Raw genomic sequence first — 25,433 nt, 5'->3', positions numbered from 1 at the left:
TTGATTTTCCACAGTGCTGCATTGTAACAGCAGTCTTGTAAAAGTTAAACTAACTTTCTCCTTTAATATGATGGCAATTGACACACCCCATAGAGAAGAGATGGCAATTGGCAGGCCATTGGCTTGGGACTGATTTTGGCTCAGGTAATTGGGCACTGCCACTGGATATAGTACTCATATCAGTATCAATGATACAAGTCATGCAAAACGATTACAGAGATTCTGGGTGAGGGGAAATTAAAGATCTGAACCTCAAAAGGCACAAGTGACAGATACCATGCATTGATAAGCACAGAAATAATAAGATTCTAAAAAAAATTGAGTAGAAGGAATTTAAATTGTTATAGCACCATCTAAGCCCAGGTTAACATATTTACAATCAGATATATTAGGGCTGCACTCCCCCCACCCCACCAGTTCTAGGCTTCACCCTACATTTCTCCCATTTCCGTCTCCTCACCAGCAGACCCTTCCAAACCTGATTCCCCCCAACATGCTCCACCCCAAAATACCCAGAGCTCCCTTCCAAATACCTCCTGTTCATTTTCCTACTCAAACCTATTCTCAAAACTCACCTCATTCTGTTCCCCCACCAAACCTTTACCATATCACTCTCGCTCACCGTCCTATACTACAGAATCTGGTCCATGCCTGCCAAGATGCCCCATTCAAGTTCATCCCCATTTGCCAGCATTTGCCCATAACCTTCTAAACTTTTCTAATCCATTTACCTGTCCATCAGTCTTTTAAAAGTTATTGTACCTGGCTCAACCACTTCCTCTGGCAGCTGATTCCACACACATACCACCCTTTGTGTAAAAAGAAAATTGCCCAAGTTCCTCTTAAATCTTTCCCTATCACCTTAAACCTATGCCCTCTGGTTTTTGATAGCCCAACTCTGTGAAAAAGACAGTGCATTCACCCTATCTAAGCCCCTCGATGTTATCCAGCTCTATAAAATCAATTCTCATTCACCCATGCTTTAAGGAATAAAGTCCTGGACTGTGTATTTCAGTCCCTCAAGTCCTAGCAGAATCCTTGTAATCTTTTTCTGCATTTTATCCAGTTTAACAATATCTTTTTTATAGCAGGGCAACCAAAATCAAACACAATACTCCAAGTGAGGCCTCAAAAGCATTCCATAAATGACCTCTCAACTTCTATACGTAATGCCCTGATTTATGAAGACCAGCCTTCTTCACCACTCTGTCTACCTATGGCACCACTTTCAGGGATCCATGTACCAGGTCTCTCAGTTCTACTACACTCCCAGGGCCTTGCCGTTCACTGTGAAAGTCCTACCTGGATTTGAACTTCCAAGATGGAACACCTCACACCTAATATTAATTAAACTCCATTTGCCATTCACCAGCCCATTTACTCAGCTGATCAAGTTTCCCCTGTAGTTTTTGATACCCTGCATTGTCCACTATACCACCTATTTTGTGCAAGCTTACTACCAGGCCTTGTACAGTCTTTCCCCAAATCATTGATAGAGATGACCCAACAATGGGCTCTGAGTTCTGAGGCACACCATTAATCAACAGGACTAAAGTCCGAGAAAAGACTACGATTAAGCCAATTAGTCAGCTGTCCCTGGATCCCATTGATTCCAGAACAGCCTACCATGTGGAACATGATAAAGGCCTAAATGAAGTCCATATAAATGACGCCTACCACCCAGCCATCATCAACTTCCTTGGTCACCTCATCAAAAACCTCAATAAAGTTTGTAGGACATAATTTCCCATGCACAAAACCATGTTAAATACCCCTAACCAACCTGTCTTTCCAGATGTGGATTGACCCTCAGAATAATTTACCTACCACAGATGTGAGACTTACTGAGTTTCCAGACTTTTCTTTGCTATTCTTCCTAAATAAATGTAACATCTGCATCCCTCTAGTTTACCAGAACCTCACCAGAAGGCTCCCACCATTTCTTTAGCATCCTATGTTGTTCTTGGATACAGCAGGTCAGGCCCTGGAGATCTATATACCTTCATACCTTTTAAGAAATCCAGCACCTCCCCTGCTGTAATGCAGACCATCCTCAAAACCTCTCCATTTATTTTTCCCAGTTCTGAAGTCTTTATGTCTTTCTCCTAGTAAGAAACACAGGAGTAATGTTCATTAAGGAGCTTGCCCATATCCTGCTGCTCCACAAAAAAACTGCCCCCTTTGATCCTTGAGGGCTCTTCTCTCTTTACTTACTTTTTTTCATTTGTAAATTTTTTACCAAAGTTATTGCATGTTCCCCTTTTACCATCCTGATTTCCTTCTTGATTATACTTCTGCATCCTTTACACACCTCCAAGGACTCATTTGACCCAAGCTGCCTCTACCTGACCCATTGCCTTTCTTTTTCCTGCACAAAGCCTCAACATCCAGGGACCCCTATGCCTACCAACCTTGCCCTTCACTCTAAAATGGACAACACAAACCTCGGGCTCTCACCATCTCACCTTTAAAAGCCTTCCACTACCCATTGACCCTTTGCCACGAACAACAGCCATCAACCACTCGAATATGGCACAGTACAGACCCTTGAGCTCACAATGCAGTACCAACCTTTTAACATACTCCAAGATCAATCTACCCCTTCCCTTCCACATAGCCCTCAATTTTTTTTCATCCATGTGCCTACCCAAGTCTTTTAAATGGCAGGGTGTTTCACACACCCACCACACTGTATTAAAAAAAAACTACCTCTGACATCTCCCCAAACTCTATACTTTCCTCTAATCACCTTAAAATTATCCCCTCTTATATTCGCCATTTCTGCCCTGGGAATAAGTCTGGCTGCCCACTCTTATCTGCACCTCTTATCTCATAAACCTCTAACAAATCATGTCTCATGTCCTTCGCCCTGAAGAAAAAATAATATCCCCAGCTCACTCAACCCATCCTCTAAACCAGGCAGCACCCTGGAGAATCTCCTCTGCACTCTCTAAATCTTCCACATCCTTTCTTTAATAAGGCAACCAAAATGAAAACAATACTCCAAGTGTAACTCGAGTTTTATACAGCTGTAAAACTACCTCGTGGCTCTTGAACTCAATCCCAACTACTGAAGACCAACACATATAACCATCCTTTCAACTTGTACACCATCTTTGAGGGATCTATGATCGTGGTCCACAAGATCCCCCTGTTCCTTGACACTGCAAAGAATCTTGTCTTCAGGTTCGACCTTCCAAAGTAAATCATTTCACCCTTGCTGGGTTGAAATCCATCCTCTACTTCTCAGTACAGCAAGCTCTGCATCCAACCCATGTCCCGTTGCAACCTTCAACACTATCCGCAATACCACCAACCTTCATGTCATCTGCAAACTTTTCCTCATCCAAGGCATTTTTTAAAAATCACAATGAGTGGGGGTCTCAGAACAGATCCTTGTAGAACACCACTGGCCTCCAGGCAGATCCACTCTAACTATTACCACCTTCTGCCTTCCACGGGCAAGCCAGTTGTGAATATATGCAGCCTGACTTTCTAAATGATCCTGCCATGGGAAACCTTGTCATATGCCTTACTAAAATTCATATACACCACATCCACCACTTCAACTTGTTTTCAAGGTTGCTTCATGTCATTTCCAGTACACGAGTCTGAAGAACCATGCAGCACAAAAAAACAGTAAATATAAATACACAAGATAGCTTACATACATAGATTGATTGCATGCACATAAAGTGATGCTGGGTACAGAAGTGTCTGCACATAAGGTGACTCTGACAGGAAATGATAAAGTATTGGCGGTGGGAGCACCCAAGTTCAAATTTTGTTGTCATCTGACTGTAGATATACAGAACCAAATGAAACACATTCCCCCAGGTCCCAGTGCACCCACAAACATATCACACACTAAAATAATATAATTCATAATGAATGCCCTACACGGCACAGGTAGACCATAAACAGCTCACTGTTCTACTGATGAGACCTTGCTGCTGGCAAGGTATTCATTAATGCCACAGCATAATGAACACTCTGTTTGGGGTGGAGATGTTGTTTAGCTCTACTGCTTGGAGAAAGTGACTGTTTTTGAGTCTGGTGGTCCTGGCGTGGATGCTACGTAGCCTCCTCCCTGAAGGGAGTGGGACAAACAGTCTATGAGCAGGGTGAATGGGATCCATCATGACATTGCTGGCCTGTTTCTGGCAGAATCCTGGCTTAGATGGTGCTGGTGATGCACATGTCACTTCCTCAAAGAATTTAATCCGCCTCATGAGACACGACCTGCCCCTCATAACGCCACGTAGTCAGACTATGCTTCTCCACGCACTCATAAATCCAGCCTCTAAGGACATTCTCCAACAGTTTGCCCACCACTGACAGAAGAACTGATCATTCCCAGGATTATCCCCATTACTTATTTTAAAAAACAAAGGAATAACATTTGCCACCCTTCAATCTTCTGGTCATCTCCAAGTTAGGATGCAAAGATTATCATCAAAGGTGCAGCAATCTCTTCTCTTTCTTCCTGCAGTAATATAGGGTATATCCTATCCGGCCTTTGAGCCTTACCTATCCCAGTGTTTTTCAAAAATTCTTAACACATCCTCTTTCTTAAAGCTGACATATTCAAGCATATCAACCTGTTTTACACTGCCCTCACATTTGTCAAGGTCCCTCTCAACAGTGAATACTGAAGCAAAGTATTCATTAAAGACCTCACCCTATCTCCTCCTCCTCCTCCAAGCACGTTTCCTCTTTTATCCCCTATCAGTTCTACCCTCACTCTAAACTTCCTCTTGTCCTCATGTATGTGTAGAATGCCCTGGGGTTTTCCTTAATCTTACTCACCAAGGCCTAATGATACGCCCTTCTAAGTCTCTTCCTGCCTACCTTGTAACTCTCTAGAACCCTGTCTGATCCTTGCTTCTTAAACCTTAAGTAAGCTTCCTTCTTCCTCAACTAGATGTTCCACATCTCTTACCATCATGGTTCCTTCACCCTACCATCCTTTCCCAGCCTCAATGGGACAAATCTATCCAGAACTCCATACAAGTGCTCACTAAACAACCGCCACATTTCCATAGTGCATTTTCCTGAGCACATCTCCTGTTGTTGTGTTTAACTGCATGGGTTTCTTCTGGGTGCTCCAGTTTCCTTCCACAGTCCAAAGACATTCTGCTTGGTAGGTTAATTAGTCATGGTGATTAGGCTATGGGAAAATTGGGGTTAGTGGCCAGCGTGGCTCAGAGGGCCAAAAGGGCCTATCCCATGCTGTATCTCAATAAATAAATCAATCCATCCCAACTTACGTTCCAAGCTCCTGCCTATAGCATAATTTATCCTCCTGCAATTAAAACTTTTGCATTTGGTCTGTTCGTATTCCTGTCCAAGGCTACGGTAAAGATTAGGGAGCTGCAAGCTCCTGTCTCATACTGTCAAAATTCACCTCATCCCAATTTAGAACTTCAGCTTTACTGTGCCTTTCCACAACTATTTAAAAACTAACGGAACTGCAGTCACTTCCCAAAATGGTCCTTCAGTCAACTCACTCACTTGTCCCACCCTATTTTCCAAGAGTAGGTTGAACTTTGCCCTCTCAATATTGCCCAAGGACTTTTTTCTGAACACATTTCACCTCATTAATCCTCTTTAACTTAAACCCTTTCGGCAAGCACACTCCTCAAATCCTTCACCCCAAACTCTTCCTTCTCAAACCTACTCCTCAAACCCACCATAAACCCTCTGACCTCAACCCCAAGCCTCTCTTCCCCCTCAAAATTTCTCTTTTCATCTCACGCCCAAACACACCTCCACTGGATCCTTCCTCACAGTCCCATTCCTGGTCCAAAACCCCCACCCCATCCCCAACACTCCTCAGACCAATTCCTCAAATTCCATCCCCAAACTTTTCTCCCTCAACCCCACCATTAAACATTCCCCACCCTTCCCTTCCTCAACCCTTCCCCACACTCCCCTCTCGCCTCTCCCACTTGTCCTCATCACCCCCTCCCCCCACTCGCCCCGGTTCCGCCTTCATCTCGGACATTCGGCTCGGCGCTGCACACCCGCTACCCTGGTAACAATCCTCACCCCGCCGTCACGGCTACAAGCTCGGCTCCAAGGCTGCGTGATTGTCTCGGTTAATTTTAATGCCGATTTGGGTCTCGACCCAGCACTTCCGGAGCCCGTCCCGAAATCCGTAGTTGGAGCGCGTCGCTCAGGACTCGACTCAGCCCAGCCTGACCAGACCTCCCGCTGCCGCCCCACCTGATGGTACACCGCTGTACTGCACCTGGTGCTGGAACCCGGTGCAAGCGCAGCAAATGTCAGCAGGTCAGGCAGCAGAGAGCGACCCAGTTAATGTTTCAGGTGCAAAGGTCACAGCTGGAATCTTTATCACAAACACAAGGATGCTGGAAATCTTGAGCAACACACACAAAATGCTCAACAAGTCAGGCCACATCTTTGGAAGGACATAAACCATTGGTGTTTCGGGTCGAGACCCTTTATGTAACCATATAACAATTACAGCACGGAAACAGGCCATCTCGGCCCTTCTAGTCCGTGCCGAACACTTACTCTCACCTAGTCCCAACTACCTGCACACAGCCCATAACCCTCCATTCCTTTCCTGTCCATATACCTATCCAATTTTTTAAAAATGACAAAATCGAACTTGCCTCTACCACTTCTACTGGAAGCTCGTTCCACACAGCTACCACTCTCTGAGTAAAGAAGTTCCCCCTTGTGTTACCCCTAAACTTTTGCCCCTTAACTCTCAACTCATGTCCTCTTGTTTGAATCTCCCCTACTCTCAATGGAAAAAGCCTATCCACGTCAACTCTATCTATCCCCCTCATAATTTTAAATACCTCTATCAAGTCCCCCCTCAACCTTCTATACTCCAAAGAATAAAGACCTAATTTGTTCAACCACCTTATCAGGACATCTTGTCATATTAACAAACATTAACCCCTCCTTCACCTATCACCTGCCTCTTTGTACTTCTACCTTCTTAATACTACTCCTTCCCCCTTCCTTTCCATTCCCGATAAATGTCAATTGTTTACTCTTTTCCACAGATGCTGTCTGACCTGCTGACCCCCTCCAGCATTGTGTGTGTGTGTGTGTGTTGAATCTTGTCTCATTGTCACAAACTTCCTTTGCCGCTTATAGCCTCTCCCCCTAAATTTCCTCCCCAACTCTTCACCCTTTTCCCTGATCATCTGAGTAGTTTTTTTTTCAGCAAAAGGGTTGGTGTTCGAACGGGTATTGCTGTCACACCTAAGTAACTGGAAGTGAATATTCAGGATAGTTAGTAAAGCAAATTGTGTTGGCTAAAAACGTTGAGTACAAGAGCAAGCATGTTTAACTACAATTCATGGGACCTTGGAGTATTGAATATAAGTGGTGCTTTTAGTAAAACTAAGGCAATACTTGCTTTAATGAAGAGACTATAATGAAGATTCACCATATTGGTTCCTGGGACAGCAGGTTACTCATATTGTGTATTTAAGTAATATTTAATATTTGAGTAATATTGTTAATGTATTGCTTGAGTAAGCATCCTTCATTTGTTTAAATAATTCATTATGGGTTATATGTAAAATACGTGAATTGCATACATCATCACATAACCACCGACAGGAGCATGCCTCGCTTAAAGCAAAACTAAGAATATACTCAAGTTACCTCCCAGCTCCCTTGATTTAATGTTTTGGAGTTACAAATCATTACAGCTCACAAGAAACTGAGTATCTTTAGGCCTTTATTTTTAAAACCACCCACCTATCCACTCCTTCCCCACCCATTCACCTCTGCCTCTCTTCTCCACTGTCCACTCAGAGTCTCCCTCCTCAACTTCATCCTGATCTCGTCTTCACACCTCCTTCTTTTCCCTCCAATTCCCTCACTCCATCTCCCCACCCCACTGACTTTCTACCCCTCTAAGTCTCCTCCACCATTCCACCTGCCCCTTCTCCCCTCACCTAATCGGCCTCCTCTCCTTCCACTTCCCTCCTCTGTTCTCCCAAATCCTTTCCACTTTCTTCCCCTTCCCTTCCGCTTTTTCCCTCCCATCATCCCTTTTTTCCTTCTCTCCTTCCTTCCTCCCTCAGCCTGCTATTTCCTCCCTCTTCCGCCTGCGGCTCCTGGACCTTTCTTTTCCACCCCTCCATTCCACTCCTCGTTCTCCTTTTCCCTCTTCTCAAATTCTTCCTTCTTCTCTATTCCCCCCTCCTCATCCTCCCTTCTTCATTCCCTCCAGTTCCCACCTTTCTTCGGTCTGCTCTTACCAAGCCTTCTGCTCCATCCTCTTCGCTCTACTCTTCCTCTGATTCCTAATATTTGACGTATGGAAGGATATCCCTTTTAAATCTCTTGCCGCTGATCTTAAACCTATGTCCTCTTGTTCTTAGCACCCCTCTGCGAAAAAAAATGTACTTTCACCATGTCTACCCTGTCTATGACCTCAATCTCCTGCATTCCAGGAACAAAGTCCTCCGATGCATCTCTCCTTGTAGCTCGGGCCCCCTCCCTCCTCCAAGTCCAGAGAACATCCTGGTAAACCTTTTCTACAATTTTTCATGTTTAATAACATCTTTCTTATAGCAGGGTGAGCAAAGCTGTCCAAGTGCAGCCTCACCAACATCTTATAACAACTGCAACATAACTTCCCAACTCCTATTCTCAATGCCATGACTGATGAAGATTACTGTACCTAATGCCTTCCCTACCTACCTGTGATGCCACTTCCAGCCATTTCTGCCCTTGTATTCTGAGGGCTCTGCCGTTCATTGTATAAGTCCTACACTAGTTTGATCGCCAAGAATGCAAAATAATCATTTACCTCAAATGAAAGTGATTTGCCAATCCTCAGACCACATTCTTATCTAATTAAGATCCCTCTATAATTTTTCATAGTGTTCTGCACTGACTATAACACCATCTATTTTAATATCATCCACAGGACTGGACAGGAGAACTTCTCTGTTCTTCTGTCTAGTCCTGTTACTGGAGTTCCTCTACAAGTTAACTTATTTTACCACTTCCTTTACCTATCACCAGTCCCATGCAACTATCAATCAAATAGATACCATTTAGTTCCTTTTCATAGGAAACTACTGGATAAATGAGCAACATCTGTTTCCTTTATATAGCACCTGATCGTAGAGTCAGTTATACCAACTTGAGGACTCAACTGTTACATATCCTTTTTATTGCACTCTCTTGAAACTCACAGGATCCCTCAGTTCTGCATTCCCTTGATATTTACTAGATTCACTAGAAAATTAATAAGAGGAGCTAAAAAAGGTGAGTTTAATGTTTAACTATCTATTACTTTTGAGAATCTGCTAGTCCAGCAGTATCACAGTCTTGAGCATGCCAGATCTTTGGAGTTTTAATGTTCTCTATATGAGAAGTCTTGCCTGTTTATGTCAATGGCACCAGCACCCTTTTCACCTCCTTGTACAAATAGGTGTGTGGTGTATTTGTTTTCTCAAGGGCTGCCCGATAAGTGTCTGTGAGTAAAGCAAAATTATGCAGCCGAGCGGAGCACACCAGGCTTCGAACATGTAAATGTCTGACCAATCACCCAGTGCAGCAATGTCAAGAGGAATGGGAAGTGGGTAACACTTGGGAGGGCACTAGATTGGTCGCGCTGAGAGGAGATCAAACATCAGGTTAATGCCAGGAGTGAATTTCCAGGGTTACAGAGCAATACCAATTGAAATTCTTTCAACTCTCTCATTTTAAAACTCACTTGTTCACAATCACACAGGCAGCCAATCTAAAACTTCAAGCCAACACAGACCATGTTTTTTTTCCCCTTTGACTTGAAGGATAAGATTGCCAGTAATGCAAAGCTTGCTGAGAAGACAGAGGGAGCGGGAAAGGGGGTTTGTGGGCGTTGGGACAATTTTCTTCCATTCCTTAAGACTATCCATGGTAGGTGGAACTGGAGAAAGTTGAAAATGTTCTCCCCGACAGAAGGCAAGGATGTAATGGGTAGAGATAAGGAAGTGGCTGATCTGTCCTTTCAAATGATTCCTCCCCTCATTTCACAGACGTTCTGTCTCTGTCTCCCCACTGTTCTTCCCAGCATTCCTATAGGTGCCTTGCCTTCTGCGTTCCCTTGTTCTTTTGTTTTTGGTATTGTACAATCACAGGATACCCCCTCTGCTCAGAAATCTGCTAACTTGCCAACCATAACCCAGTTGGAGGAAGAAGACTAGCCAGGAAGTGCACGGTGTGGGGGGGGGGGGGCACAGAATGATTGCATTAAGACATGAGAAACTGCAGATGCTGAAATCCAGAGGCAGAATCTGCTGGAGGAACTCAGATGGCCAAACAGCACCAGTGGGAATGAAAGAACCAGCGATGTTTCAGGTTGAAGCTCTGGCTTTCCAACCAGACTGCAACCATGGGGTGGCTGGCAATACAATATTCACAGCTAGGGTGTCTGCTCCCACTGCAGGCAGGTGCTGTGTGTATGTTTCTACTGCCAGTGAGTTCAGAATGCTGAAACAGTGAAGTCCTCAGCAGGAACCTTACTTATAGTCAGCATTCAGAGTTATCTACAGTTGAAGCCACTGAAAGAGAATTCCCCGACACCACCACCCTCCTCTGTCTGGCAGAGCTGCTCCTCACCCTCATCTATTTTTGTTTTAGTTCCTCACACTTCCTCCACACTCAAGGAGTAGCCATGGGCACCTGCATGGCCCCAGCAGTGCCTTCCTCTGTTGGCTGCGTAGAGCAGTCCATGTTCAAAGCCTTCCCCGGTAATACTCCCCAACTCTTCCTCCACTACATTGGCAACTGAATTCGTGCTGCTTTATGTACCCATGCTGAGCCAAGTTTACCTCTCGAATCATAGAGAAGTACAGCACAGAAACAGGCCCTTTGGCCCATCTAGTCCATTCCAAACCCATTTAAACTGCCTATCCCATCGACCTGCATTAGGACCTTAACCTTCCATACCCCTACTATCCACATATCTATCCAAACTTCAATTGTGTGGAAATTGAGTTTGCATGCATCACTCACATTGGCAGCTTATTCCACACTCTTACGACCCTCTAAGAGAAGAGAAGTTTCCCTTCATGTTCCCCCTTAATTTCTCACCTTTCACCCTTAACCCATGACTTTTTGCTTGTAGTTCCACCCAATCTCAGTGGAAAAAGCCTGCTTGCATTTACCTTATCTATGCCCCTCATAATTTTGCATACCTCTATCAAATCTCCTCTTAGCTTTCCTGATTTCTTTCTTAAGTGTTCTGTTGCATTACTTGTACACCATCAGCATCTCATGTGTTCCTGCCAGCCAATACCTGCTATGCACCTCCATTTTTCTCTTAACCAGGATCTCAATATCTCTTGAAAACCAAGGTTCCCTACACTTTTATCTTTACCTTTTATTCTGACAGGCATATACAAGCTTTGTACTCTCAAAATTTCATTCTTCAAGGCCTTCTGCTTTCTAAGTATGCCTTTGCCAGAAAACAGCCTATCCCAATCCACACTTGCCAGACCATTTCTGATATCATCAAAATTGGCTTTTCTCCAATGTAGAATCTCATCCTGCGGACCAGACATATCTTTTTACATATTTACTTTGAAACTAATGGCAATGTGGACACTAGATATTCTCCTACATAAACTTCTGTCACCTGCCCTGTCTCATTCCCTAATAGCAGACCCAGTATCATATGCTCTCTCATTGGAACATCTATGTGCTGATGGAGGAAACTTTCCTGAACACATTTGACAAATTCTGTCCCATCTAGTCCTTTCTCAGTATGGGATTCAGTCAATATGTGGAAAGTTAAAATAACCTATGATCATAATCTGTATTTCTCGTAAAAGTCTGCGGTTTCTCTACAAACGTGTTCCTCTAAATCCCTCAGAATGTTGAGTGGTCTGTAAAATAGCCCCTTCAATGTGGTCGTATCTTTCTTATTTCTCAGTTCCAGCCATTACGACTCACTGGATGAGTTCTCCAGTCTGTCCTGACGGAGCGCTGCCATAACATTTTCCCTGACTAGTAACACCACCCCTCCTCTTTAATCCCTCCTGCTCTGTCCATAAGACCATAAGATATAGGAGCAGAAGTAGGTCATTTGGCCTGCTCTGCCATTCAATCATGGGCTGATCCAATTCTTCCAGTCATCCCCACTCCCCTGCCTGCTCCCCATACCCTTTGATGCCCTGGCTAATCAAGAACCTATCTATCTCTGCCTTAAATACATCCAATGACTTGGCCTCCACAGTCGCTCGTGGCAACAAATTCCATAGACTTGCTGACTAAAGTAATTTCTCTGCATGTCAGTTCTACAAAGGTGTCCTTCAATCTTGGAGTTGTGTCCTCTTGTCCTAGAATCCCCTACAATGGGAAGTAACTTTGCCATATCTAATCTGTTCAGGCCTTTTCACATTCGGAATGTTTCTGTAAGATTCCCCTCATTCTCCTGAACTCCAGGGAATACAACTCAAGAGCTGCCAGATGTTCCTCATTTGGTAACCCTTTCATTTCTGGAATCATTCTTGTGAATCTTCTCTGAACCCTCTCCAATGTCAGTATATCCTTTCTAAAACAAGGAGACCAAAACTGCACACAATACTCCAAGTGTGATCTCACAAGTGCCTTATAAAGCCTCAACACCACAACCCTGCTCTTATATTCTATACCTCTAGAAATGAATGCCAACATTGCATTCACCTTCTTCATAACCGACTCAACCCAAAGGTTAACCTTTAGGGTATCCTGCACAAGGACTCCCAAGTCCCTTTGCATCTCTGCATTTTGAATTCTCTCTCCATCTAAATAATAGTCTGCCTGTTTATTTCTTCCACCAAAGTGAGTGACCATACACTTTCCAACATTGTATTTCATTTGCCACTTCTTTGCCCATTCCCTTAAACTATCTAAGTCCCTCTGCAAGCTCTCTGTTTCCTCGACATTAACCGCTCCTCCACCTATCTTTGTATCATCGGCAAATTTAACCACAAATCCATTAATCCCATTGTCCAAGTCACTGACATACATCATAAAAAGCAGCGGTCCCAACACTGACCCCTGTGGAACTCCACTGGTAACCAGCAGCCAGGCAGAATAGGAGCCCATTATTCCCACTCTCTGTTTTCTCTGCCGACCAGCCAATGCTCCACCCATGCTAGTAACTTCCCTGTAATTCCATGGGCTCTTATCTTGCTAAGCAAGATAAAGAACTGCAGGAGGTTTGCCAGGCAGGATTTTCCTTTCACGAAACCATGCTGGCTTTGGCCTATCTTGTCATGAGTCTCCAGGCACTCCTGTCACGTCTGAAACAACGGAACCCCGGAATACTGAGCTGCCAGTCCTGCCCCTCCTGCAACTTGACTCACTAATGGATAGAAATGTCATATTTCCAGGTGTTGATCCATGCCCTGAATTCATCTGTCTTTCCTACAATTCAACATACATATTCAGGGCTCAGGACACTAGTCACACCATGCTCAAATTTTGACTCTGACTCTGTTTGAGGAGATCTGCCTCCACAACCTCTCCACTAACTGTTCTGGCACTCTGGTTCCCATCCCCTTGCAACTCTAGTTTAAACCCCACCATGCAGTTTTAGCAAACCTTCCTGCGAGGATATTAGTCCCCCTCCAGTTCAGTTGCAAACTGTCCTTTCTGTGCAGGTCTCGCCTTCCCTGGAAGGGAGCCCAATGATCCAAAAATCCTATGCCCTCCCTCCCTACACCAACTCCTTAGCCATGTGTTAAACTGTATAATCTTCCTAGTTCTGGCCTCACTCACACATGGCATGCGTAGCAATCCTGAGTTCACAACCCTGGAGGTCCTGCCCTTTAATCTGGCACCTAAATCCTTGAACTCTCGATGTAGAACCTCATCACTCACCCTACCCATGTCACTGGTACCTACATGGACCATAACTTCTGGCTATTCACCCTCCCACTTAAGAATGCAGAGGACTCGATCAGAGATCTCCTGCACCCCAGCACCTGGAAGGCAACATACTTTCTGGGTACCTATCTCGCTCTCGCCCACAGAACTTCCTGTCCATTCCCCTAGCTAATGAATCCCCTATCTCCATAGTGTGCCTCTTCCCCCCCCCACCACTTTCCTTCTCAGTCTCAGAGGCAGAATCAGTGCCAGAGACCCGATCACTGTGACTTTCCTCTGTTAGGTCTCTCCCCTCCGACAGAATCTGAAGTGATATACTGTTGTTGAAGAGCATGGCCACAGGGTTACTCTGCACTGACTTATTAATTCCTGACTGTCACCCAGTTTCCCATGAATTGCACCTTGGGTGTAACAACATCTCTGTATGTCCTAACTATCACCCCCTCAGCCTCCGGAATGATCTGGAGTTCATCTAGTCCAGCTCCATCTCCTTAACACAGATTGTTAGAAGCTGCAGCTGGATGCACCTCTCGCAGCTGTAGTCATCAGAGACACTAGAGGTCTCCCTGCCTTCCCACATCCTGTAAGAGAAGCATTTAATTACCCTGCCTGGCATCTCTGCTGAGTAGATATAAAGAAGAGAAGGGAAAAAAACTTACCTGGAGCTTTATTTTTTTTTTGCTTTCTCGGACTGAAGCCTCTGAGCTAAAGCCTCAAGATCTCCACCCTGACCCTGTCCACTGCAACAATGGCCACTGTGCTTGCCTCTGCCTTCCTTTAACTTGCTCTTGCTAATCAATTCCCAATGCTGACCGGTCACTGGTCAGAGCTCAGTTATGCAGATGCCATCCTACGCTGCCTTTTTCTACTTGGTCAGTGGATCTGATTGAAATCATCCCCTCTCAAACTTCTGATGTCTGGATTGATTGCCGATCAGAGCTCAATTACTTCCACCCTGCCCTTAAATCCACTTGGTCTATTTCTAACATTTCCTCGCCCCCTCCTTCGCTCTCCCTGTCTCCATTGCTGGAGACAAGCTGTCGACCAACACCTTTTATAGACCTACCATACCTTGACTATACCTCTTCCCAGCATGTCTCCTGTAAAAATGCTAACCCCTTTTCTCAGTTCCTTTGCCTCCGCCACATCTGCTCCCAGAACATGGCTTTCCATTCCAGGACATCAGAGATGTCTTCCTTCTTCAAAGAGTGGCATATCCCTTCATCCAGTATTGATGCTGCCCTCACCCACATCTCCTTCATTTCCCAAACATCTGCGCTCACCCCATCTTAACAGTGATAGAGTTCCTCTTGTCCTTACTCACCATCCCGTGAGACTCCATATCCAGCACATCATCCTCCAAAGGGATCCTAATGCTAAACATCTCTTTACCTCCCCCTCTCTGCTTTCCACAGGGATTGGTTCCTTCACAATTCATCCCTTCCCAAAATCTCCCTCTCGGCACTATCCCTGCAAGAGTCCTACACCTGCCCATTCACCTCCTCCCTCACCACCATTCAGGGCCCCAAACAGCCCTTCCTGGTGAGGTAACACTTGGTGCTGCCCATTTTTGATGAGCAGCCAAAAGCGTAACTTCCCAGTGATCCAATATTTTAATTCCTATTCCCATTCCCATTTTGACAAGTTGGTTTGTTGTCACATCAACAAAGTCACTGGAGGAAAGTACTGATAGATATGAAGTAGTCTCTTTATTGAATAAAATTAGATACAGCAGCATCATAATGAAACCCTTTTGGAGCAAAAGCTCTGCCTGACCCAACATTACACAACATTTTATAGGCTGAAGATTAAAGGACAATTCATATTTATAATACTTCCTTTGAACTACATGCCTCCCTCTTCACACCCAGATGGCAGACACCAAAATAATGAATGTAATCAGCTTTATCTCATCTTCCAATTAACTATGGTTCTCTGTCTTAGGAATCCATTGTTCAGAGCTGCATTTTAGATTTAATCCACAGTTCATATTTGGATCTGAAGACTACAGGCTGGAGTCAGTAGCTGAAGTTAATTACTATATTGTCTAACCTTCCAAAAATGCTCTAACAGGTCTTGGCCTCTTCTTGTGTCAACATGAGGCCATAATCAGGGTGAAGGAACACCACCTTATATTCTGACTGTGTAGTTCCAATCTATTTCTCCCTCTCATATTTTTTTCCTTTCCTCTCCCCTCTGCTTCTATTCTCCACTCTGGCCTTTCACCTCTTCTCATCAGCCTATCAGTTCCCTCTGGGCCCCCTCCTCCTTCCTCTTCTTCTCTGGTCCACTCTCTTCTCCTACCAGGTTCTTCCACTCCAGCCCCTTTACCTTTCCCACCCACTTGGCTTCCCCTATCTAGCTAGCCTCTTTCCCCTCCCCTCACCATTTTGTTCTGGCATCTTCACCTTTCCGTTTCAGACCTGAACATGGGTCTTGGCCCAAAACATCTCAAAATCCAAAATTCAAGATTTATTCATTTCCATGGATCCTGCCTGACCTGTTGAGTTCCTCTAGCATTTTGTGTGCGCTACTCTGGGTTTCCAGCATCTGCAGACTTCCTCATGTTTAAGAGAAGAATATTCCCCTTTAGTTACTTTCAGGCACAGGGTGATGCACCATCAATAACTCACGCTGAGACTTAGGAAGTGAGATATCGGCTTTTATTGACTGGAAGAATAAACAGCACTACATCCTGGGGAAAATGAGGGAGAGCAGCAGCCCACAGTCGCCTTTATACAGGGGTCTGTGGGAGGAGCCACAGGAGCAGTCAGACAGGTATATCTAGTTCACCACACAGGGATAGCACTGTGTTGAGGTAGCAGGACCTGCAAACCAAACTGAAAATCTGGCATGAAGGGGATGGGCAAAAGTGATTAGTTCATGTCATTATAACTGAATTTGTAAACCTCTGATGGCTTCTATCATCACATGCTAATTTCATCACATATTTTGTCATTTTTTTCTGTAATATTTTGCTGTAGCAGAGGTGATGAGGATGGTAGTGAAGGATGCAACATCCTTCTGTCATTGCATGTATCATCTTTCAGCTTTACTTTATGTATTTTTATGACCGTGGATGAATTGATGGATTTATATGAATCAAATTAACAAGATCCATATAAGTTAATTACAGGACCTACATAGTGCTTACCCAGAAAACAAGCAACCTGTAGCAGAATTGTAGATGGGTACAAGTTCCAAAATTTAAAATTCAAGATTTTTAATGCCATTTCCAGAGCTCAATAGTGTAAAGGAGAATGAAATAATTGTTACTCCAAATCCTTTGTGAACAGCCTCCTTCTTGTCAGTCTAAATACACCACTGTGCAACTGGGTGATGGACTTCCTAACCAACTGACCTCAGATAGTCAGGATGCACAACCACCCCTCCTCCCCATGATCTACTGTGTGCACAGCCCAGTTCTATACGCTCTGCCAACACGTGACTGCATGGCCAAACACCTGAGTAATCACATTGTCAAGTTTGCTGATGACACAACAGAGAGGAGGTGGAAGAGCTTGAGGCTTGGTGCCAGGCAAATAATCTCTTCCTTAATCTCTACAAGACCCAGGAAATGGTAGCTGGAGTGTTCACCAACGTCTTTAAACTCTTGGTTTGCAGTCTGAGGTACCCACTGAAGGTTCGTCATGATACTTAAAACTTTGACAAACTTCTATAGATGTGTGGTGGAGAGTATATTGATTGGTTGCATAACGGCCTGGTATGGGAATACCAATGCCCTTGAATGGAAAATCCTACAAAAAGTAGTGGTTAAGGGCCAGACCATCACCAGTAAAGCCCTCCCCACCACTGAACCACTGAGCACATCTAAACGGAGTATTGTCGCAGGAAAGCAGCATCCATCACGAAGAACCCCCCCCCCCCCCCCCACCACCCCAGGCCATGCCCTCTTCTTACAGCTGCGTGAAGGTGCAGGAGCCTCAGGACCCCCATACTCGGTTCAGGAGCAGTTATTATCTCTCAACCATCAGCCTATTAAACCAGAGGGGATAACTTCACTTCTCCACCCCCACATCACTGAACTCTTCCCACAACCTATGGACTCATTTTCACAAATTCTACATCTCATGTTTTTGATATTTATTGTTATTTTTCTTTTGTATTTGCACAGTTTGTTGTCTTTTGCACGTTGGTTGTTTGTCCATCTTGTTGGACGTGGTCTTCCATTGATGTTATTGTGTTTCTAGGACTTACTGTGAATGCCTCAAGAAAATGAATCTTAGGGTTGTATTATCTTATACTTTGATAATAAATTTAATTTGAACTTGTCTTGGAAAGTGGTTTAATGAGGCAATGTCAGACTACGCCAGCACCACCGATACTGTAAAGCAGACTGAAGAGTGGCTGATGAAGAGCAATAAAACCAGACTCCCTGGTAAATGTAAGACGGGCTATACCAAGGTTTTTTAGTGGGGCTTTAGATATGATCAGGTCTGTTGCAACTCTTGTTCAAGATGGCAAAGTGTAGAGTTGTGTTTACAGCGAGGGGCTCCGATGACAAGCTAATAAACCAAGCAGAAATCACAACAAGATCAGGCACAAATTGGGCTGCCAACTCAGCCTTAAACCAAGCAGTGAGCTCCTTGCATTTGAAAGACATCATCAGCAACCCATGCCTGGGACTGCAAGGCCTCGGCTCTGCACACTTCCAATGATGGGGGAGTTCAAGTGCAAGGGGTAGGGGGAGTTCAAGTGCAAGGGGTAGGCGGGACATGGTCCAGGCAGAGGTGTGGAACCACAAGGATGAAAGGCGGGTATCGAAGGCAGTGGAGTTGGAGTCACAGGATGCCTGAATGAAATTGGATCTTCCCAAGTGCAAGATCACTTGGGCAGAGCTTTGGAGACTGCAGCCCTTCCACATTTCTTTCCTCCTGCGGTCCATGTATGACATTCTCCCTACACCCATGGGGGCTGAGAGAGGACCCTAACTGCCAGCTTTGTGGTCAGCAGGGTTCACTGGCACTCACAGTCAGGATGCAAAACAGCTTTAACACAAGAAGGTATAGGTGGTGCCACAACAAGGTTCTGCTGTCCCTTGCTAACACACTGGAGCGGGAGAGGCGTTAAGAGACCGGCTGGCAGAGAGGCAAACAGGGGGCAGTCAATTTTCATCAAGGAGGCCTAAATCCAATCTGCTGCAAGCTGCCAAATCATTGGAGATGAGGGACAATGTGGGGAGGAAGCTGCAGTTCCCAGAGGTGGTGCAAACCACACTTTGACCAGACACTGTACTGTGGTCCTCCAAAGACAAGAAAATCATCCTGGTGGACCTCACAGTACAATGGGAGGAAGGATGTGAGGAGGCTCAGGAGAGGAAGGCTCTGAAATACCAGTTCTTAGTCCAGGAGTGCAGGGATAAAGGATGGCAGATGTGGTTATTCCCCATGGAGATCGGCTGTGGAGGGTTCCCGGCAAGGTTGGCATGCAGGTTGCTGTCTGCGCTGGGCCTTGATGAAAAGAGCAAGAACCAAGCAGCTCACAGGATGGGGGAGGAGGCAGAAAGAATCTCTTGCTGGATATGGAGCAGGTGGGAGGAGTTGAGCTAGAAGTCAGGAGCAGATGGGCAGTGACTTGGCCACCACTGTTGACCTTCCAACGGGACGGTGTGGTGGTTAAGGGTTGAAATATTCTATGAAGGCTGGGCACCACCTGGCCAAAGGCTACGGTTACCTTAACAGGTAACTGAAGAGAGCACCCCGGTATATGATAAAAGTTATTCATAAAATATAAAACAAAAAAATAACAATGTTCACTAACTGCAGGCCGAAGGACCTGTATTGTGCTGTAGGTTTTCTACGAACAGTGATACCATTCCCGCCTTCTCCTCAGTAGGGTCAGAAATGATGTTTGTGGGGACAGCAATTGCAGAGGGACTTGGAAATTTGTGATGATGCGGTCGGTGCGGGAAAGTAAAGCCGGGCGGACCGGGGTGGGAACGGCTTCCGGTTCAGGTGGCGAGCTGCAGCTGAGAATTTCTGTCTTGACAGGGGAGGTGAGAGTGAGAAGCCGAGAGAGCGGAGGGTGCAGGAGGCGAGAGGTGAGTGGAAACGGGGGAAGGGTGCAGAGGGGATCCCCCTGCCCCCGACTGTCTGGGCACCTCTTCCTCCGTACAACTCTGCTTTTCATCCAGTTGTCTCGCTCCCCAGTTCGATCAGTCCCACCTCCCCTCTCTCTGTCGGAACTTGTCCCTTGTTTTCCTCCTTGCTTCCTTTCACCTCGCTGCCCAACCATACTCTTTGCCCCCTTCACTATTCCTTTCCCTCTTCATTCCCCCCTCCCCACGGACTGCTTTATTTTCATTGCATCGCCCCCCACCACTCGTTCTGGAATTCCCCCCTCCCCACGGACTGCTTTATTTTCATTGCATCGCCCCCCCACCACTAGTTCTGGAATTCGCCCTGGAATATTTCTACCTTCCCACCATACTTCTGGCTGTGTTACGTTCCTAAAGTGGTTTAGTTTCTTCTCTAAGGTGATGATTTTGCACCGGTAATGGAGATGTTTATCATGACGATTGAATCGCTGCATGTAAACAGTACTGACGTATGCTAAAAGTGCAATATTGTAATCTGATTAATCATGCGTTAGTTGGGCAATGAACCCTGTTTTTGCATGTTTTATCCAACCTTATTAATTTCCTGAAAGTGGGTTCTGTCACCAGAATATTTTGTTTTGATAACTTGTCCGACATGCGGTTGCAAGAAAAAGTTTGTGAACTTATTGCAATTATCTGGTTTCTGCATTAATTATTCATAAAAGTGGTCTGATCTTCATCTAAGTCACAATAATAAACAAATATAACCTGCTTAAACTAATAACATAAGCAGTTGTACTTTTTATGTCTTTATTGAATGCTTTGTCTAATAATTCACAGTCCAGGCTGGAAAATGTATGTGAACCCTTTATTTAATAACTGGTAGAATCTCCTTTAGCAGCAATAAAGTCTGTCAAACATTCACTGTAGCTGCTGATCAGACTTGCATAATAGCGAGGGGAAATTTTAGACCATTCCTTTGTACAAAACTGTTTCAGTTCATCAGTATACCTTGCATGAACAGCCCTCTTCAGGTCATGCCACAGCATCTCAATTAGGTTAAGGTCTGGACTCTGATTTGGCCATTCCATAAAACAAATTTTCTTCTTAAATCTTTCTGTTGTTGATTTATTCTTGTGCTTCAGATCATTGTCTTGTATCATCCAACTTCTCTTAAGCTTAGGTGACGGACCGCTACATTCTACTGTAAAATATCGTATTACAATTTTGAATTCATTGTTCCCTCTAAGATTGCAAGCTGTCCAGACCCTGAGGCAGCAAAGCAGCCCCAAACCGTGATGCTCCTTCTACCACGCGTCACAGTTGGGATGAGGTTTTGGTGTTGGTGTGCAGTGCTCTTTTCCCTCCAAACATAGTGTACATTTCTGCCAAAAAGTTCAACTTTTGTCTCATCTGTCCCCAGAATGGGTCCAGAAGCATTGTAGCACATCCAGGTGGTCTTTTGCAAACTTGAGACGTGCAGCATTGTTTTTCTTTTGGAGAACAGTGGTTTCCTCCGAGGTGTCCTTCCATGAACACCATACTTGTTCAATGAACACATGAACAGAGACTTTAGCAAGTTCTAGAGATTTCTGTAGGTATTTTGCTGTTACCCTTGGATTCTTCTTCGCCTCCTTCAGCAGTGCACGTTGTGCTCTTGGTGTGATCTGTGCAGGACACCCACTTCTAGGGAAAGTAGCAACAGTACTGAATTTCCTCCATTTGTAGACAATTTCTCTTACTGTGGACTGATGAACACTCAGGTCTCTAGAGATGCATTTGTAGCCTTTTCCAGCTTCATCCATTTCTACAATTCTTCTTCTAAGGTCCTCTGAAAGTTGTTTTGATCGAGGCATGGTGCACATAAACAGATCATTCTTGAGAAGAGCAGGCCCTGTCAGTAACATGACCATGTAATTGCAAAGGGTTCACAAACTTTTTCTGGCAACTGTGCGTTATTAGGTTGTATGTTCCCACTTCTCGAGCAGTGCTCAGTTGTAGTTGTCTCATCAAGTGTTATCATGGCTTTCATTCTGGATAGTGAAGTCCATGGAACAAGCATACAGGAATTCCGGGAAAACTGTGACTCTGGCCTGAAAAGCTGACTTGCACTTTTAAAATCAATAAAAGCCTAGAACATTTAAAAGATAATTATATTAGGTATAAGGCTGGATTGTTTGTTTTTGAATCAGTATATTTCCCTTTGAAATAGAAAAGAAAGTAATTTGATATGAGTAAGAGTAAGGAAGAGAAAACCGTTTTATTGACTAAACTACTGCACTCCTGCCAAATTAGGAATCCAGTAAATAAATCAGGAAAACAGACTTGCACTCCCAACCTTAGATGGGAGTGTAAGCTAGCTTAGGAGTTGTGTCAGGTTCCTGACAGCTCAGGTAGTGTGCAGGAGGATGTGTACCTGGAGGATCAAGAGTGCAGTTATGTATTTGAAACATTTATAGTAGCACCAAGAAGAGTACTGTCAAGTCGGAGTTCTTGTTCTTCTTTGAACATGTGCATCTTCCCCACTTGAAAGAGATTGAATGCGCCTATCCGAAGGTTTTTTAACCGGATTCCACTCAATGACCAAGCGACTTTTCCTTCTTCCTCCTTTTATTTTTCGCAAGTGCGGCAGTTTGATAGTTCTGTTAGTTCCATCAGTCATTAGTCCTTAGTCACTACTCATTAGATAGATAGATGATAGATAGATAGATACTTTAATCATCCCCATGGGGAAATTCAACTTTTTTCCAATGTCCCATACACTTGTTGTAGCAAAACTAATTACATACAATACTTAACTCAGTAAAAAAATATGATATGCAACTAAATCACTATCTCAAAAAGCATTAATAATAGCTTTTAAAAAGTTCTTAAGTCCTGGCGGTTGAATTGTAAAGCCTAATGGCATTGGGGAGTATTGACCTCTTCATCCTGTCTGAGGAGCATTGCATCGATAGTAACCTGTCGCTGAAACTGCTTCTCTGTCTCTGGATGGTGCTATGTAGAGGATGTTCAGAGTTTTCCATAATTGACCGTAGCCTACTCAGCGCCCTTCGCTCAGCTACCGATGTTAAACTCTCCAGTACTTTGCCCACGACAGAGCCCGCCTTCCTTACCAGCTTATTAAGACGTGAGGCGTCCCTCTTCTTAATGCTTCCTCCCCAACACGCCACCACAAAGAAGAGGGCGCTCTCCACAACTGACCTATAGAACATCTTCAGCATCTCACTACAGACATTGAATGATGCCAACCTTCTAAGGAAGTACAGTCGACTCTGTGCCTTCCTGCACAAGGCATCTGTGTTGGCAGTCCAGTCTAGCTTCTCGTCTAACTGTACTCCCAGATACTTGTAGGTCTTAACCATATTAACTTATTAGTCATAAGTCATAAGACTGGCTGCCTCTCCGGACTGTTTAGATGGATTTGACCTGCAGTCTCCGCTCTCTAATTGACCGTTATGTTTTCAAACCGGGTGAACCCTCCTGAAGGTTCATGAGCTCTTCTTAAGCCTCGCACCATTTCCAAGAAGTGCCTGCGCACGATGGTCCCTGTGGCGAAGCTAACGCTAACCCAAACACAGTGACAGTGCTCTTTTCCATGAAACAGTCTCTCAAGTTATTTAAAGTTCAGCATCTTACCGCAGATTCCAACGCTGCTCCTGGACTGCGGCTGTGACGCTGCGGGGTTCCCCCCAATGTTCCGGGCAGAAGCAGCACTCAGGGAGTAGGTTCTGTCTGGTCTATCAGTGGATTCATGCTATTACTTTTAAATTTTATTTTCTTTTGCCTCTAGGACCCAATACTTTCTAGAAACTCTAGTTTGACTTGACAAGTACTATGTTATAGAAAACTGGTTTATTAAAGTATGGAAGCTTGCCTGATTAATTTTAAACACCTGCTTTTTTTGGCAACTAAGATTATTTCTGTAAATCACTTTTACAGCTGAATTACAAGGAAGTTACAGGTATGGCAACAGCCGATCTGTTGGTGGATTTACAGGATGATCTGGTGTCCGATGATGCTTCCAATGCACTTGGACAGCTCAAACTTTCTCCAATGGATGATAGGTCCTGGCCATTAGAAAATGATGATGATGAAGATTTAAAATCAGGTTAGTTTCCGCTGGTGGATTTGCTGCTGAGTGCCGGATTTGATGTAAGCACTCAATGTGTGCAATTACAGCGAGCAGAATTATGATTATTAAATCTTATCTTAAGGAGATGGAAAGAGTTATAGATCCTGTTTATTTTTCTTACCCATCAAAGTTAAAACAGGGCTGATCTTCTATTAAACTGTTTATGGGGCTGATACTCTATTAAATTATTTATGCCCTGCTGGCTTGAACCAGGTTCACTTGTGGACTATTCTGTTGTCACAGAAGACCATCAGTAAAACAATGATCACCAGAAAAATATTGTTCTATTGTTTGCTTTAAGTTTATAGTTTTAAACCCAGCAGTCAGTCACCTGGGCAATTATCCTGTCTATTGTAAAAGGGTGCCTTACAATCTATCACCATTAGCCTTGCACTCCCCATAGTCACTCTTGAGCCTTGATATCATCTGTCACCATGCTGTCTGCTGTTCAAATCTTTGCTCATCTTCCCAGACCTCTCAGTAATGCACAATAATAGTTCTGAAAGTAGAACTTGGATCTCTCTCTAAAAGGATTCAATCCCTAAGAAATTTCCATACCACTGGATTTCTGAACGACCAGTAAATCCATGAGCACTACCTTGTTACTTCCATTTTTGACTATATTTGTGTAATATATGGTAATGTTATGTCTGTACAATGTACTGCTATCATGAAACAACAAATTGCATGTCGTGTCGTGATAATAAATCTGATGCTAAGCTCGTACCATTTTTCTTGGACCTCATGTTACCAATGTGTCTGATTAAATTGTTGTCCTTTACATCACACAACTGTACAGTTTCCAGCTGGATGTTGCAACCCTTAGTTGCAATCCATAGTAGGTTGTCACAAATACATTGCTCTGACATCATTGTCCAAGTTGTCATCACCATGTCAAGCCTTCACAAACACAATCTAGTTGCAGGCAAATTTGCCAACTGACATACAATTACGATTTATTTCCATGCCAAGTTTACAAACCATAATCCAGTTGAAGAAGACTTGATTCTCCAGGCTTAATTGGAACCTGCCTCCCTGTATAATCCCATTTCAATCTACAGGCACATCTACCCAGTAATGACTCTGGCTCAGTGAACTATACTCTTAGAACATTTGGCACCAAGTCCCACTCTAGATAAATGAGCACAAAAATCTAGGGCAGGAGTGCTCAGCCTTTTTTATGCCAGGAATTAACCTCGTGAATCTACGCTGCACTTCCTCTACAGCCAGGATGTCCTTCCTTAACCCTGGAGACCAAAACTGTACACAATACTCCAGGTGTGGTCTCACCAGGGCTCTGTACAAATGCAAGAGGATTTCCTTGCTCTTGTACTTAATTCCCTTTGTAATAAAGGCCAACATTCCATTAGCCTT

At 44.2% G+C, this 25,433-nt stretch overlaps 2 protein-coding genes across 5 annotated transcripts in view; one reads left to right on the top strand and one right to left on the bottom strand.

Moving 5' to 3' along the window:
* Positions 1 to 6,182, bottom strand: part of traf6 (TNF receptor-associated factor 6) — a 43,579-nt gene extending 37,397 nt beyond the window's left edge. The window contains exons 1-2 of one of the 2 annotated variants that reach the window (XM_073049165.1): positions 6,052 to 6,182; positions 2,009 to 2,105 (exon numbers count right to left, since the gene is read on the bottom strand). The gene's annotated coding sequence lies outside the window, so the exon portion shown is untranslated. The remainder of the gene's footprint in view (positions 1 to 2,008; positions 2,106 to 6,051) is intronic. The other variant, XM_073049166.1, reaches the window with a different exon arrangement.
* Positions 1 to 25,433, top strand: part of arhgap1 (Rho GTPase activating protein 1) — a 518,954-nt gene that overhangs the window by 435,407 nt on the left and 58,114 nt on the right. For 2 of the 3 annotated variants that reach the window (XM_073049175.1, XM_073049173.1), the window contains exons 2-3: positions 19,828 to 19,927; positions 23,867 to 24,035. In XM_073049175.1, the coding sequence (XP_072905276.1) occupies positions 19,828 to 19,927; positions 23,867 to 24,035 (269 nt within the window). Of the gene's footprint in view, positions 1 to 19,827; positions 19,928 to 20,246; positions 20,363 to 23,866; positions 24,036 to 25,433 lie in introns of those variants that run through there. The other variant, XM_073049174.1, reaches the window with a different exon arrangement.

This window comes from Hemitrygon akajei, chromosome 6 (assembly GCF_048418815.1).
Source record: "Hemitrygon akajei chromosome 6, sHemAka1.3, whole genome shotgun sequence".
Lineage (NCBI taxonomy): Eukaryota > Metazoa > Chordata > Chondrichthyes > Myliobatiformes > Dasyatidae > Hemitrygon > Hemitrygon akajei.
The sequence above is the reverse complement of the archived record's forward strand: the minus strand, read 5'-3'. Positions and strand labels throughout refer to the sequence as shown.